This window comes from Amphibalanus amphitrite, unplaced genomic scaffold (assembly GCF_019059575.1).
Source record: "Amphibalanus amphitrite isolate SeventyFive unplaced genomic scaffold, NRLGWU_Aamphi_draft 000001F_arrow, whole genome shotgun sequence".
NCBI lineage: Eukaryota > Metazoa > Arthropoda > Thecostraca > Balanomorpha > Balanidae > Amphibalanus > Amphibalanus amphitrite.
The window spans coordinates 2,045,665-2,063,191 of record NW_024881499.1 but is presented as its reverse complement, the minus strand read 5'-3'; the positions used below and the strand labels follow the sequence as shown (position 1 = coordinate 2,063,191).

At 52.6% G+C, this 17,527-nt stretch overlaps 1 protein-coding gene across 3 annotated transcripts in view; it reads right to left on the bottom strand.

Annotated features, from left to right (window-relative positions):
- Positions 1–4,401: 4,401 nt before the first annotated feature.
- LOC122387793 (transmembrane protein 198-like) overlaps positions 4,402–17,527 on the bottom strand; it is a 97,143-nt gene continuing 84,017 nt past the window's right edge. For 2 of the 3 annotated variants that reach the window (XM_043378307.1, XM_043378484.1), the window contains exons 5-7: positions 7,395–7,847; positions 6,821–6,954; positions 4,950–6,503 (exon numbers count right to left, since the gene is read on the bottom strand). In XM_043378307.1, the coding sequence (XP_043234242.1) occupies positions 6,279–6,503; positions 6,821–6,954; positions 7,395–7,847 (812 nt within the window). In that variant the 3' untranslated portion in view covers positions 4,950–6,278. Of the gene's footprint in view, positions 6,504–6,820; positions 6,955–7,394; positions 7,848–17,527 lie in introns of all 3 variants that reach the window. The other variant, XM_043378398.1, reaches the window with a different exon arrangement.

The following is a 17,527-nucleotide window of genomic DNA, read 5'->3' as shown; positions in this document are numbered from 1 at the left end:
AGGCCCTTTCGGTCCAGTAAGACCATTTCAGAGCCGGGAGGATGATAGGATATAGGGGGAGACATTGGTCTGGGCAGGCACCCGAGTGAGTCGCCGGGGCTGAGCCCGTCCGAAGACAGGCCACCCAGCCCCAAGGCACTCACTGCACCCGGCTACGGGGTGCGCTCCGCTCGGGAGTAGCGGTGCCGCTCCAAGGGAGCAGCCCGCATGAAGGAGCATGTGGCCTGTGCGGTGTTTTGTTCCATCCAGCTGCGATCAGTGCCCGCGCAGGGGAAGTGAGCGGGGTTTCACTGTCAGAGGCTGTACTGGTGACAGCTGCTCGGCCGTGCGACCGGTCAAAGGTTACCCTGCCCCGCCGGGCGCTACCCCCACTCCACCCGAGCTGAGGCCGGTGCAGCCTCTGACATTTCAGCGCGGCCAATTTTCCTTATATGGGCATGATGCCAAGCTCAATTGAGCAAAGTAGACATGAACAGATGCAAATTAATGCATGATGTGAAGATGACAGAACAATGAATTTTCTTCACAGGTATCCTGAATAGCTTTAATAGCGATGTTGACAGTTAAACTGACAACTTTGACATTTGTTTAGTAGAACGAGAGCCGAACGTTCTTTCCGTGGCCGGTCAGGCGGGCCGAGAGCGCCGGGTCTGCGAGTCGATAAGGGTCATTTCACGCTTCTGTGTGGCTGACTTTGGTCCATCGTGACACTGAGCTGTGTGATTGCGCCTTATTTTCGGCTGTGGGAGACGCATATTAATGTTTGGAAATATTGCTTCGCTAAATATTGTTCTTTTGGCGTTCAGCTTTCACTGGAACTCAAAAATACATTTTTATGTTTTCAAGAATGTCCGGGACAGCCCGTTGAATAAAAGATTATTAAGTTTTTAGAAAAACGCAATTTTCAAAAAAGGCCATCGATCGATTTTGATAAAAAATACGTTTTTGGATTCAGCTCACCGTAAGCTTTCGAATGGTATATATCGTTTCTTTTGAGCCTGAGATGACCTTCCGACGAACCGTGCCAGCCCGGAGCAGGGAGTTGAGGCGTGGAGAAGGATTTGACTATTCTGAGGATGGAAAAGACGGAATGGTGTCAGACTGGTGAGAGCTGGATCGTCCCCTCTCTCCCTCCCACTCCCTCCTCTTTCGGCAGCTCCAGCCGACCGGACGGCCGAGCTCTGTTCCGGCGCTAGTTCACCGCTCGATAACCAGGCGGCGCTAGCGTCGGCCTGAGGCTGATCGCCCTTCAGACCAATAGACGCTGCTCTTCTTAGCTCGCGTGTCGCAGCTGGGGTATCTGATACCGATGAATGAATTAAATCGCCCTAATAGCAATCGGCTGAGTGTTAAGACGCGGAGAAAGTGGAACATATGCTCTATCTCTATGCCCTATGATCCTCGACACGGAGAGATATTTGGATTTAGTGCTTACAATAGTCAATATGTGATGCATTAACTATAATCACCTTTCCATGCTTCTATCCTCAGGATACGGAAATCCTTCTCCTCCACGCCGCGACCCCCTCCGTGCTGGACAGGCAACTATATCTCATGCGGGCTGCTCCTTTGGAGCGGCAACGCTGCTCCCGAGGTAGCGCACCCCGTAGCCGGGTGCAGTGAGTACCTTGGGGCTGGGTGGCCTGTCCTCTGGACGGGCTCAGCCCCAGCGACTCACTAGGGTGCCTGCCCAGACCAATGTCTCCCCCTAATTCCTATCATCCTTCCGGCTCTGCAATGGTCTTGTCAGACCGAAAGGGCCTAACCCAACAAAACAAACACAAAACAAACATTAACTATTGCTAGCGGGGCTATTAAATCCACTTGCCCGATATCGTACGAGAATGAGGGATAGGAATTATTAAGCTGAGAGCTGTGATCTTAATGCATTACGACCATTAAGATCAACTGAGCCCTTCGTATGGAGCAAGTAGGACAGGTGCATTTATTGTACAGTAGGTATGTATGTTTATCTTACAGACAAATATGTAACATATATATATATATATATATATATATATATATATATATATATATATATATATATATATATATATATATATATATATATATATATATGTTATATATATGTTATATATATATGTTATATATATATATATATATATATATATATATATATATATATATATATATATATATATATATATATATATATATATATATATATATATATATATATATTGTATAACAAGAACATGTAATTATAAATAACTTCGTTACTCTTGAAGCAGAGTAGGTAATGTGTGACACTCGTTTTTTATAGATAGCTTGGTGCAACTGGGCCATGCAACAGCGCATGTTTCAAGATCGAGAGGAGTGCATACATTATCGAATAGATCTACCCCGAATCCCGATTCTATAAGAGTGCAAGTACTAAGCTCGGGGATATAGACTCCTGAGACGCCCGCTATTGTGGGCTCAGCTGTCCTATACCGCAGTCAGCTGATTGCCGGGCGGTGGCCGACTTCGGCGATTGAACACGGGAGGGGAGGGGGGGGGGGGTCCAGTCGGGCGGCGTCCGTCGACCACTCGACGCCATACAAAACCGAACGGCTGAACCGAGCCGAAATGATGCATCGATCCATTGATCCGCGGCCCACCGGCGCGCCGCTGGCCGCGGCCGAAACGCTGCGGGACTTGACTGATCCACACCGGGCCGACTTCAGAGACCACCGATAGCAGTGCAGGAATATCTGGTAACGATTCTTCCGCGGATTTACATACCAGAGTAGTCTGCCCCAGGAGCCAGGGGAGGGGAGGAAATGAGAGCATTGTGGTGTTCCAGCCGCGAGTGACATTGCAGGAGGGATGAATTTCTTTGCAATCGTGCCGACAATAGCCGCGTTTACATAGGGCTAGTTGCCAGATAATGGAATTCCGATACCGAGACATTTATTCCACTAACGAGACATTTCAGGCACATTCCGCTAGTTATGATGACCCGGCCAGACGGACAGATAGATAGGTCGTCAGAACCAGCGGAATGTGCCTGAAATGTCTCGTTAGTGGAATAAATGTCTCGTTATCGGAATTCCACTATCTGGCAACTAGCCCTATGTAAACGCGGCTAATGTCAGGTCGATACAATAGCAATCTACTGGATCCCGCTAGTTTTCATCGGCACAGAGGCGCGGTGGTTAATGCTATCTTAACCCTCGCATGTGTGCGGCGTTTGCCAGCTTCTAATGTGTAGGGGGGGGGGGTCGGTTGGACCCCCCTTGCCGTTTGGCCCCTGATCGAGCTAGAGCTTCGCGGAAAAAACGAGCGTGTTGCCCGTGACGAGAGAAAGCCGATGATACCCAATTTTAAGGTCCTAGGTCATTGGTTGACCTTCCAGGTCAGGTCAATGACCCAAAGTCGGGAAAATCGGGACCTATTAGAAAGTCGTAAAGTGTGGCTGCTAAGGGGTTTTTCGGGGTTCTGATCACGAATATCGTGTTAGTTTTGATCACAGATGATGTCTTTAAGCATTTAGACCAGGTCGGGTCAGGTCAGGTCAGGTCAACCAGTAGGCGTCGTGACGGGTATTCGTAGTACGTGCCAACCGCCTCTGACAGCTTCTAACATGTTACGAAGGCACCAAAACTGCTTCGTAAATGTTCAAATGGTTGCTAAATTCGAATTCAGCTCCAAAAACTAGCCTAGAAACATGTAAAACACGAAAAAGTGAACCGAGGTCACCCGAGGTCACCAAAGGTCAATGACCTGACCTGACCTTCAGGTGACCTTGACACCCACACTAATGCATGGGAGTAACATCAAATCACATGTTTGAACGTTTGAAACCACGAAAAGCTTGCAAACGCGCGGCTAATGCGAGCCGACATACGCGGAATCGTGATTCCGGCCAAACATGGTCTCGGAAAAGAGGTCACAGGTCAAAGGTCATTTGGGTCAGGGTCATGAAATTTTCAGGGTCGGTGTAAAACTGATCAATGCGAGGGTACTGAAAGTTTTGTCGCGATCGGCCGCTTTTTACGCGAGTTATTCGCGAAAAACCATGGGGGTCCATCCGACCCCTCCCCCCCTACACATGCGAGGGTTAAAGCCAGGTTTGTTTGTTTGTGGGGGTTAGGGGCGCCCGAATACAAGGTCATTTTGCGCCCATCTTAAGTCAGGTAAATCTGCTTTGTAGTTGCGGTATGTAATGGCGTGCAGCATGTTAGACACCGTTTACATTGTAGATGCTTATATTACGGATTCCACTCAGTCCATAGTTTTTTTTTCAGAGCCTCAAGTCATTACTGTCCAAGTGCCCAGGCAATCAGCGACCCCGTTCCCTTTAGATTGCAGTCGTCGTTATCACTTATCTTGTTTCTGACTAGAAACCATACTGGAAAATTAAATTCGGCAATTGCATATGTAAGATAAAAAGGCTCGTTGCAAATAGCCAGAGGCTCATACTATATTACGTAAATCATAGACCCCTGTATACAGAGGTCTATGCGTAAATGTAAGATAAAATGGACAAATACACAAATACATATGTTTCTGCTTGCCTCGTCTTCGGAATGTTCAGAATGCCTCTGAACTCGCCACATTCACCAAATAAACTTGTCTCCAGTCTCCACCCGACCTCCACCGCCGCGCCGTTCACCACATTCGATAGTGGGTCTAGCGGTACAGTATACCGGCCAGGCGCTTATCGCTAGCGACATCTACCGGCAGCGTTATAAGTACGGCGCCGATGCGTCGGCGACAGGAGCCATCGCCGATCAATGAGCCGCGGTGGTTCCCTATCAACTATTGTACTATTGCTCAAAGTTCAAATTCATAAATGCCAAAAACGCGTGTTCGAAACATTGAGCTAGGCTAGGTATGTACCAACATCAACGTGGGACAGTTCACGCATCTTGTGCTATACGTCTGCAATGATTCGGAACCTACGTCGAGTCTCAGATACTATCGTGCAGCCAACACCACGCGCGTACCAACAATGACTGTGTATTGTAACGATCTCAGACAACTGCGACACAGCAGCGAGGGTAGAGTGAAGGGAGCGGGCGGAGGGGGGGGGGGGTAACACGGCGGCAGAGTGGTTGGTCTCCGGCGGAGTTTTACACTCCGGCGGAGACTGAGTGAGTGTGATTATGTCCAGTGGAACGACGCCTGTCACAGACCAGCTGGACAGACCAGTCGAGAGACTGGACCAGCAGCAGACCAGCTCGAATAGCAAGACAAGCAGACCAGCTGGGTCAGCGGTCAGACCAGTCAGAGAGGCTGGGTCTGCGAGCAGACCAGCCGGGTCAGCGGTCAGACCAGCTGGGCCAGTGACCGGTAGGCCGGCAGCCAGACTGTCGAGCTGGCGACGGGGAGGGGACGGACCAGCGGTTTGGGACAGAGAACAGGTCGAGCCAGCAGCACGATGAGAGACTCCGCGGACCGGGCCCAGGCGAGCACAGAGCACAGGGTACGAGCCGTTCGCCCGGCATGGGCCAGATGTGAGTACGTGTAACACAACGACGGACAATCACTAGTACGGAATGACTCCCAACAGAACTTTGGTACGAGGCTGTAATGGAGACTCGGACAGACCACCAGCGGACACTCCCGCCGTCTGCCTGTGCTGTAGTCACACTAGAAGCTCCAGATCCAGTCTATTGGATTTTTCTGGACGATAACCTGATGCGGCACGGCAGAGCAGCTTCACATGAGTACAGTCTCCGCGCTCGAACAACTGGAAAAGTGCCGTGGTCTCGGCCCATCAGTAGCAGAGACGGTGACGGTGGGGTGGTCTGGTCGACAGGTCGAAGGTAGGTAACCTGGTGCGCTGCAGACGTTTTCCTGCCATTACCCGTGGTTGACTGGCGGTACAGACGGGTTCCCTGCCACCACGTATGGCTGACTGGCGGGGCTGACAGACCGAGTGTAGGTAACCTGGTGCGCTGCAGACGGGTTCCTGCCGTCACCAGCGGCTGACTGGCGCGGCTGCAGCGACGAGAGAGCACACCGGGCGCGCGGTGGTTTCGGAACGCTATCCTCGAGTATATGCTGGGAACACTGCCAGACACTGGGCGCCTCCACTCCACTGGAAACGTCGTGCCACGAAACGGCTCACGAGCCGGTCATAACGCCACCTCTTGACTGCGTCAAAGGCACCGTCATCGTCTCGTCTCGCCTCACACACACTATCACAGATACGACTGAGCCGCCACCGCTCGGCTGGCCTCGGCTCAGTCCAGAACGCATCCTCCCACAAACACGGGCAGCTCCCGAGCGCCGGGTCACACGTTAAAACGCACCACGCGCCCCTTATCTCATAGCTCTCGGTCCCCGTAATCTGCCGGGCGCGGCCGCTCGGGCGTGGGCTCGCCGCTCGAGCGCCGACTGTCGGTGGGATGGAGAAACTCGGCTTCGTGTTCTGACTCCGAGAGGGCAGTGAGCGCGGCCTGGTCGTTGACTGAGGTGACCCGGGTGCAGTTGGACTGTAGGGTCGACTGGTCACCCGGCTGGGCCATCTTGTTCAACGAGTGCACGTATTCCTGAAATGTAACAGGTAGGTCAATATAAAGTCGATTGTTCAACTGTATATCCACCGAAAACTCCTCTAAAAATCGCATACCATCCAAGGTTCAGGGAAACAAGCGGCTTTTGGGCTTCAATTTTGAAAATCTGGGCATCTTTTGAAGAGAAAAAATATGCATAATTGATCCGGATAGCTTATTCCTAAACAAGGCTGTACTACATTAATTCCCGGGAGTCATTCCAGAACCTATGCCGAATTTTAATCATTCCACGATTCCACAAATCATCCTGTTTGACGTGATGGGAGAGCCGAAGGAACCGAGTACGTCCGTACCTGACTGATGATGTCACCATGAGCGGTGCGCACCTGGTACAGGTACCGGTACTTTCTCTGGCGCAGCTCGGCCCGCGCCTGCCGCGAGCGGAGCCGCTGCAGGTTCACCGTGCGGGACTTGTGGTGCGGCACCACTGAAACGGAGCACACTGACTGAAACGGACCGATCAGGGACTGAGCATAGGAATAAACGTACCGCATTGACTGAAACAAACCACGGTGACTGAAACGGACTGGTCAAAAACTGAAACGGACCATGCTCACTCAAACAGGCCGGTCAGGGACCGAGACTGGGGCTGAAACTGACTACAGTAACAAACCACACCGATTGAAACGGCCCGGCCAGGGACTAAGCATGACGATGAAACGAGAAAATATAAAACATCACATGGCGCACGAGCATGAGATCATGCGATACTAAAAGGTGAAGACAGTTAAGAGAAGAGAACAACTTTAGTCAGTTCTCCGTCTATTTCGCGATTCCCATCCTCCACCTTTGACAAAGCTAACCTCCCCCACCCTACCCTCCTCCCTACCCCCTCGCTGAGCCCTTGCAGCAGTGGCTCTCACTCACCGACTTTGTGGTGGACGCCCCGGCCGGTGAGGCGGCTCTGGACCAGCAGTCCGACCAGTGCCATCAGGGGCCACAGGCCCAGCACCACCCAAGAGTACCAGCAGGGCGGCTGGTCGTCGCGCAGGCGCACCTTGTTCAGCACCCAGCGCGCCGCCGCAAACTGCTCGATGAAGTAGTCCATCGAGACCATGATGACGGCGCCGCCGTGTACGCTCGTGCCGAACACAGTGAGGCTCTTCTGGAGTCGCAGGTTGGCCAGCGCGAACAGCAGGCCCCAGCCCATCAGCACGGCCAGTGAGAGCCACACGGTGCTCAGACGGTGGAAGAAGTCGACCACCACCAGGCTGATGACGCCGCAGTAGAGGCCCGTGTGGAAGCCGGTCATGAAGAGGCCCACGTACTGCACCAGCATCGTGATGGCGCCGAACAGCAGGCCGGCGCCCAGAGAGACACCTGGCGGACGGAGCGAGAGTTAGCGAGGGGCAGGGCAGACCAATGACCATTGACCACACAACAGCAGGCCGGCGCCCAGAGAGACACCTAGCGGACGGAGCGAGAGTTATCGATAGCGAGGGCAGACTAATGACCATTGACCACAGAACAGCAAGCCGGCGCCCAGAGAGACACCTGGCGGACGGAGCGAGAGTTAGCGAGGGGAGACCACAGAGCAGCGGGCCACTGAACAACAGACCACAGCACAGCAGGACACAGAGCCGGATTTAACGGGCAAAAAGACTATTGACAAAAAAAAACTCTATGAGCCCAAGGAATCTCTCAACAAATGAGAGAGCTGGATCTATGATCAAATCGGATCCCAGGTCAAGATCCGTGGGAGAAGATCCCAGATCCATTTTTTGGTATCTGTGCACATATCTGACTACTATCAATTACAAGCAGTATGGTTTTAACTGACCCAGTATTCAGGTAATTATTTTTGGATCATCGCAAACATGACCAATGTTCGTTGGAAACCGACCTTTGACAAATGTATTACATCGTTTGACAAAACGAAGGGCCGCTTTCTGCCAACAACTTCAGCCGTAACCGCAAAGGCGGCCAACTTTTGTTAGAGGCAATCGACGACCAATTTGCGGGAGTCACACTGGACCTCTTTGGAACCTCATCAGCAATTTCCAATTAGGGCTTCTCATACCGTTCGCTCCTCTGATCTGTTACACAGAGTTGGCTGTTGTTGGCCGTCTGCACCCAAATCGTGTTATCGTTCACATCATGATCGATAACAAGACGGGCCGACGACGAGGGTCTCGATGTCGATGGTGTTAAGGAATGAAGGTTGTAGTGAGGGGCCGGGGGGTGGGGTCATTTTTCGCAGCCTGTCACTCAATCCCCACTCATCACACCGTCTGTCGCCTCTGAGCGCGCGTCTCGGACTGTTCGACCACGTGGTGTTTGCTTCTTCCCCGGGCCTGTCCCCCCACCCCTCCCTCCCTCTGTTTACTGCGCGTGCCTTATCTCGGGTCAGCCTCCTCCCCTCTGCCTCGGGTCGTGTTTCCCCTCTCCTCTTCCACAGACACACGTCTCTACCGTCTTCGCGCCCCCCCCCCCTGCCCCTCCCCTCCTTCCTCGTGCCTGCTGCCGGCCGCTCACTGACCTTCGAGCCCCTAATCGACAATAGGTGGGCCCTATTACTGATTAGGGCTTCTCATACCGTTCGCTCCTCTGATCTGTTACACAGAGTTGGCTGTTGTTGGCCGTCTGCACCCAAATCGTGTTATCGTTCACATCATGATCGATAACAAGACGCCAAACACGCCAACGGAGCAGAATGTACAATACAAAAGCGGGCAGATATATGGGCAATCGTCATACACCCGTCGTTTCTCACCTGACGGAGGACACTCACTGCTAGCCCGCCTCGCTCCGGCCGGCGCTGGCTCGAATCCAATCCATGACACCTGCAACTAGACATGTGAGCCACAGACACCCCTCCCCCGCCGGCTGGCCCATGGCCGCGCAGTCCCCCCCCCCCCCGTCCGTCCCGCCCCGTCTCGGCTGGCCCATCGCTTTACAGCACTGAGAAAACAGTTTCTCCATATTCGGTCTCGGAGACCAGTTTTCGGGCTAATGTCCCCTATTCAAACCAGGCGACACATTTTGAGAATACTCTCTGAGCAACGCCATTGATCGCAGAAACAGATTTAGGCAGTACTGCATTATCGATGTCAAGCTCTAAAATCATATCATATCCATATCCATATCAGATCCACATCATATCCATCATATTCATCATATCAGATCCATATCATATCCATCATATCTTATATGGATAGGTCATCATATCCATATCAGATCTTCCCCAGATCATCGTAGGAGACCTGTGAACAGTCGATTGTGTAATAATATACCTTACCAAAGACATCATCGCAGACCTTTCTCAGGTCATCATGATTCATGTGAGACCTTGTGGAGGTCGTCAGTCGTCATGTCATGCCTCAGTCCAGGTCAGCGGATCATATTGAACTCTGATCATGTGTCAGACTTGGTCTAGGGTGTTTTGTCACACTGAAACGAAGAACCGTTTAGACTCCGAATGTCGGTCGTGATAGTCATAGGTATAACGATTTCACCCCAGGTCATCATGTGGGATCGATGCCAGGCCATCTTATTGGACCTTTGCCCAGGTGATTGTATAATAATAATGCTTTACCATAGTCATCATCGCAGATCGTTTCTTGGTCATCATATCAGACCTTAATGAAGGTCGTCATCAGATAGCCTTGGTCATTGACCGTAGGTACCTCAGATCCCGTAATGGAACTTGTCCAGGAATTGTAGCACAAGTCAACAAAGTCATCTAATCAGAACTATTCACAGGGCACGGTGCGAGACCTTTGTGGTGGTCGTAATATAAGACAATATCTCAGATCAGTGTGTCGGATCAACCCAGGTCAGAATATAATACCGCGTTCTGGATATTGTGTAATAGTTAGCCAAAATCGTCGTCACAGACCTTTCCCATGCAATTTGGGCAGACCTTGTGAAAGTCGTGATAGAGGGCTTTAGCCCAGATCATCGTATCAGATCCATCCAAGATAATCGTCTTAGACCGTTCCAAGTCATCATCAGACCTTTGTAGAGTCGTGATATAAGACCTCAGCCAAGGTCACCGTACCATATCGCGTTGGGTAATACCTGACCCAAGGCATCGTCACAGACCTTCCCAAGTCATCGTGCCAAACCTTGTTGAGGCTGTCATCAGATTGTATTCCGTGTCATCTTACCATATTGACGCAATTTTCGTATCAGCTTTCGGCCAGCAGCGAGCACGGCCCCCACCCTCCCGTCCCCGACACCCTCGTTTGTCGACGTCCACGGGTCATCGGACCCGGCTAATGGGGCCATGGGCCCGCTCAGCGCCTGTTGACATATCCGCTTCGGTTGACTTCCCGACGCTCTGTTTCACGCAGCTGGACCCTCTCCCCATGGTGCCCACTCGCCCGGTCTAATTGCCGGTGCTCTGTTTCACGCAGCTGTGCCCCTCTCCCCCATGCACACAGGCCGCCGCCTGCAGCGAATCACCGTTTCACGACGGGCTATCCGGCGAGTATAGGACCAAATTTGTACCCAATCTCTTTACAGCAAAATCTTTCTCATGAGGTTACTTCAGTGAGTTAATCGGTGATACTCTCTGACATACGACAAACGACAAAGCAGGCATAGCAACAATCATTGCAGCCCCAGCTGATATAGCTTCTAAGATCCACACGGACACTAACTGACCAAATCTGCACCCAACCTGCACCAGATGTGCACCAAATGGACCAGATGTCGGTCGTGAAAAAAAACGGCGAATATGACGCGGTGCCGTAGCCGCCCCGAGGATCATATGCGCGGTTAGCCCGGTACCTGGCGTATCTCATTAGCCGAGTCGGTGAAGTAGGCACACCTAGACAGGAGCGGCTGCTGTTGACGTTCCTTGCCGTGTCGGTATGGTTTATACGTAGACTGGGTCGGCTAGTACTGCGATTAGCCGAGTCGGTATAACGTTCATGCCGAGGTCCTGCCGACCGAGTCTGTATGACTTAGATGATCAGATTACATCTGCTGTTACGTTGTTATACCAGTCTCGTACGTATGATGTTCGCACGCAAATGCACTGTATCACATTAGCCGAGTCGGTGAGATGTTCACACCTGGACTGGAGCGGCTGCTATGTATGCAATTGCCGAGTCGGGATGTGGTTCTTACTCCGACTGGAGCGTCTGGTACTGCGATTAGCCGAGTCGATAAGGTGTTCAAGCCCAGACTGGAGCGGCTTACTTTCTCATGCCAGCCGAGTCTAGATTACAGTTTGTAATCAGACTGGAGCGACTGTTACGTTGTCGTGGTATTCGAGCATGTACGAGTGCACGCGCACAAACAAAAAAAAGATGCTACTGGTCTCATGAGCCGAGTCGGTATCAGTTACGTAATCCGACTGGAGCGGCTGGTACGGTATAAATATCACATAAACCGAGTCGGTGAGATATTCACACCTGGACTGGAGCGGCTGTTATGTATGCAATTGCCGAGTCGGGATGTGGTTCTCACTCCGACTGGAGCGGCTGGTACTGCGATTAGCCGAGTCGATAAGGCGTTCAAGCCCAGACTGGAGCGGCTTTATACTTTCTCATGCCAGTCGAGTCCGAATTACAGATTGTAATCAGACTGGAGCGACTGTTACGTTGTCGTGGCATTCGAGCATGTGCGAGTGCACGCGCAAAAACAAAAAAGATGCTACTGTTCTCATGAGCCGAGTCGGTATTAGTTACATAATCCGACGGGAGCGGCTGTTACGGTATTAATATCACATAAGCCGAGTCGGTGAGATATTCACACCTGGACTGGAGCGGCTGCTATGTAGGTATGCAATAGCCGAGTCGGGATGTGGTTCTCACTCCGACTGGAGCGGCTGGTACTGCGATTAGCCGAGTCGATAAGGCATTCAAGCCCAGACTGGAGCGGCTTTATACTTTCTCGTGCCAGTCGAGTCCGAATTACAGGTTGTAATCAGACTGGAGCGACTGTTACGTTGTTGTCGTGTTATTCGAGCATGTAGGTACAAATGCACGCGCAAAAAACAACAAAGATGCTACTGTTCTCATGAGCCGAGTCGGTATTATTTACATAATCCGACGGGAGCGGCTGTTACGGTATTAATGTCACATAAGCCGAGTCAGTGAGATATTCACACCTGGACTGGAGCGGCTGCTATGTATGCAATTGCCGAGTCGGGCTGTGGTTCTCACTCCGACTGGAGCGGCTGGTACTGCGATTAGCCCGAGTCGATAAGGCATTCAAGCCCAGACTGGAGCGGCTTTTTTCTTTCTCATGCCAGTCGAGTCCGAATTACAGATTGTAATCAGACTGGAGCGACTGTTACGTTGTCGTGGTATTCGAGCATGTAGGTACAAATGTACGCGCAAAAAAAAAGTGTTACTGGTCTCATGAGCCGAGTCGGTATTAGTTACATAATCCGACGGGAGCGGCTGGTACGGTATAAATATCACATAAGCCGAGTCGGTGAGATATTCACACCTGGACTGGAGCGGCTGCTATGTATGCACGACTCCTACTGGTCTCATAAGCCGAGTCGGTATTAGTTACGTAATTCGACGGGAGCGGCTGGTACGGTATTAATGTCACATAAGCCGAGTCGGTGAGATATTCACACCTGGACTGGAGCGGCTGTTATGTATGCAATTGCCGAGTCGGAATGTGGTTCTTACTCCGACTGGAGCGGCTGGTATGCGATTAGCCGAGTCGGTGAGGCGTTCAAGCCCAGACAGACTGGAGCGGCTTTATACTTCTCAGTTCTCATGCCAGTCGAGTCCGAATTACAGATTGTAATCAGACTGGAGCGACTGTTACGTTGTCGTGTATTCGGCATGCGATTAGCCGAGTCGGTGAGCGTTCAAGCCCAGACAGACTGGAGCGGCTTTATACTTTCTCATGCCAGTCGAGTCCGAATTACAGATTGTAATCAGACTGGAGCGACTGTTACGTTGTCGTGTATTCGGTATGCGATTAGCCGAGTCGGTGAGCGTTCAAGCCCAGACAGACTGGAGCGGCTTTATACTTTCTCATGCCAGTCGAGTCCGAATTACAGATTGTGATCAGACTGGAGCGACTGTTACGTTGTCGTGTATTCGGTATGCGATTAGCCGAGTCGGTGAGCGTTCAAGCCCAGACAGACTGGAGCGGCTTTATACTTTCTCATGCCAGTCGAGTCCGAATTACAGATTGTAATCAGACTGGAGCGACTGTTACGTTGTCGTGTATTCGGTATGCTATTAGCCGAGTCGGTGAGCGTTCAAGCCCAGATAGACTGGAGCGGCTTTATACTTTCTCATGCCAGTCGAGTCCGAATTACAGATTGTAATCAGACTGGAGCGACTGTTACGTTGTCGTGCATTCGGTATGCGATTAGCCGAGTCGGTGAGGCGTTCAACCCCAGACAGACTGGAGCGGCTTTATACTTTCTCATGCCAGTCGAGTCCGAATTACAGATTGTAATCAGACTGGAGCGACTGTTACGTGTCGTGTATTCGAGCATGTACGATTGCACGCGCAAACAAAAAAGGATGCTACTTGTCTCATGAGCCGAGTCGCGCACATCGTCATGTCTACATGTGTCATGTGTTGTAACAATTTAAACTGTCGGGCGGGCGTCCTGATATCTACTGTTGCTAGCACGTTAGCTTGACTTACCGGCCATGACAGTCCCCTTAGGTATGTGCCCCTGCACTGCGGACCAGGTACTCCGTCGCGCCACACTCACTGTCGTCTCTCGTTTCTCACTTATCCTGCTCGCTCATTTTTCGCAGCCTGTCACTCAATCCCCACTCATCACACCGTCTGTCGCCTCTGAGCGCGCGTCTCGGACTGTTCGACCACGTGGTGTTTGCTTCTTCCCCGGGCCTGTCCCCCCACCCCTCCCTCCCTCTGTTTACTGCGCGTGCCTTATCTCGGGTCAGCCTCCTCCCCTCTGCCTCGGGTCGTGTTTCCCCTCTCCTCTTCCACAGACACACGTCTCTACCGTCTTCGCGCCCCCCCCCCCTGCCCCTCCCCTCCTTCCTCGTGCCTGCTGCCGGCCGCTCACTGACCTTCGAGCCCCTAATCGACAATAGGTGGGCCCTATTACTGATTGTCAACGGTCCGCAGTTCACACATAATTTGTTGGCTGCGAACCAGTAGGTCTGGGTAGTCATAAGGGGAAGTTTTGCCGTAGTTCACCGTGGCGAGGTAGCCGTGAGCCGGCCCGTTTCGGTCCGTGACTCCTCGTGAGCAGTCCATCACCGGTAATGGCCCAACTGCCAGCCATCCAAACACGACAGGTCACAGGCGCTAGGGAGGGGGGGGGGCACGCGCCGCGCGCCGCCACTCAGTGGAATTGGCTCGGAGAAATGCGCTGTCAATGTCGGTCCAACTGACGATTTGTCTCAATTGTTTCCTCGAGTCAGTAGTCGCAAACGTTACTTGGTAACGTCGACAAAAACATCGATAAGCGCATCAATATCCATTTACTGCGATGATAAATTGGAAAAGAGGCGTAAGAAACGTAGCATTGCATCCAAATCGAGCGAATGCTCAAAACAAATTGTCAAATGATAACGGTCTTGACATCCTCATTGCTCATCTTTCCTAATGAGATAATGATAAAGCACAGCTAACGATAACGTATCTACTCGGAGAGGAGGCATGGGGATCACCTGAACGTAAATAATACTTACTTCCATTCCGTCTCCGCCTAGTCCTTAAAATCCCTTAAAATCCTATCGTCAAACTCCGGATTAAAGCGTGCAAATAAAGTTATCTTGCATACATCAGCGTGTATAATATCGCTGATGCCTTTATCATGCTACAGAAACGAAACTCGTAAAAATACAGTAAAACATCACCAGCGATGCTACAAATGAAAACAAACAAGCCGTATAGTCTATAGCCTGTGATTCATCTGCCTCTGATTCGCTCGGGAACGGTGCCATGGGGGCGCGGACAGACCCCTCGGGGCCCGGCGGCCGCGGGCAGACGGCTGGGGGTAGATCCGATTTATCAACAGCGCCGTCAGACCACATTAGCGGGCGCCCACGTTTGTTTCTAGAGTGTGTCAGCCCTGAGGTAAGCAGCAGGCCGGACGCCGGTTTCTGCGGGCTTCACAGTCGGTGCTAACTGAACTCCGGAGGCACCAGCGAGCGTGGGTAATCAGGTGGTCAATAGGACTCGCAGTCGTCGATACAATTACCAGAGATGTATTATATAGATCGGACTTCGGAGAGCAGCCACACTTCAACGTTTGACGGTAAATTAGTTTGACAGGGCAGATTTAACTGGCCCAGCATCGAGCAATCACAATTTTGGCGCATCAAAACACAATCTGCCCGAATTACCGGCCGCGGCCGATGTTTTCAAACACTGCCGCCGCCCTGTGCCCTGAAACTGGCTCGTCACGTCTCGTATACAGTGTGATCCAATCGCCATCGCTCCGCGCGGCGCCAAAGGTCAGGTGCCGCCGACTGGTCCCCAAACGGCGCCCGAGGCGTCTGGCGGTGACGTCACGACAGTCTGCCGGTGACGTCACAGGCGGGTCAGCCGGCCCGGTGGAACACCGGCCGAGCATTTCCAGGCAGGTAACGACCCCTCCGTGGGCGAGAGATAACCTTCCACAATAGACAATACGAACCGAGGAAAAGTGCACGGCGTCGATCGCTGCCGAAACGACAGAAAACGGAAGACAGACAGTGGTACGTCGAATACGACGGCCCGCTCGAGCAGCGAGGTTCGGGGTCTCAGCCGGCAGCCGTGGGCCGCAAAGTCGCTGCGGAGTTCGACCAGCGTCAGGGCGTGATGCATGGCCGCAATAAGTTTGGACTGGCCGGCCCGGCTGATGGATGGCCGGTCCGTCGGGGGTCGGCACAGCTGGAGCTCACGGCCGCCGCGACACTGACCTCTAGTGGAGTCCCGGCGGCACTGGCCCACAGTTCACATCGGAACGGCGGGACCAGAGTCAGTTCCCGAAGACATAGCAGGCCGGGAGGACAGGCGTCAAATACTAAGCCCGCATTTCACTCCGGACAGGTGGGTTATAGCGTCAGTCACCGGCGGAATAAAACAGCCGGAGGGACAGACGTCAGACACTGTCAACAGAAGGTTGACTTATCTAATTCAACCCGGCGATGAACATTCTTCAGTTGACTTTGTAATGCACTGCCTCACTAAGATTCGTCGACCTATGGATCCAATTAATTCAATAAATGATGCATGAATTCGAACTTCTTTGCGCTTGGCTACTTTCCGTTTCGAGTCACTTTATTTCACCTTCTGTAAAGCCCAGTGTGAGGTGAGTTGTGAAAAAACGAGCACGTGAACATATGTCCCGGACCTGTCAGCAAGCTGAGCCTGTTCCCATTCATACCGCCCTGCCCGCACGCAGAGAAGGCGCGAGAGGAGATCTGGGCCGCCTGAGTGTCGACTGGAGAGGCAGCAGCAGGTGAACCGGGCAGGAGAACAAGCGAATTTACCAACCATGCAGACTGACGGAGACCCAAGTCGGGAGCTCGGCAACCAGCAGACTGACAGACAGACAGACCCGGGCCGGAAGTACGGTGAGATGCCGGCGCGATAGGCAGCTGTCTGGGCCGTGTTCACCCCCCGGACCACCGTGCAGGTCCGGCTGACAGCAGCTACAACACGGTCCCGGCGAGAAAAGCAAACAGCCGCGGCGGGCCGGGCGGCCGGGCGCAGCCGTCCAGCTGCCACCGATAGGCCCTCCGCGCGGACTGAGCACGGGTCGCTACACGGATCACTGTCACTACGCGGCGCTCCATTCAGCGGGGAGCGGCTCCACGCGCAGTGCCCTGTCCAGACAGCTGCACCGACAGAGCACGACGTGCCACACACCGGCGCCGCTCCCATCCATCTCCATCGCATCGCGCCCGGCGCCGCTGACTGACGGATCACGTCGACAGATATAACATGCGGGGCGGGGAATCACTCGTCACCGACTGCCGGCTGCCGCCCATCTCCGACCGACCGACAGCCCATGTCGAGACTCGGAGATACAGGGCGGAAGAGGAGTCACTCGTCAGCGGTCCACCCGATCACCCGACAGCGGCTGCCGGCGGCCGCACGGT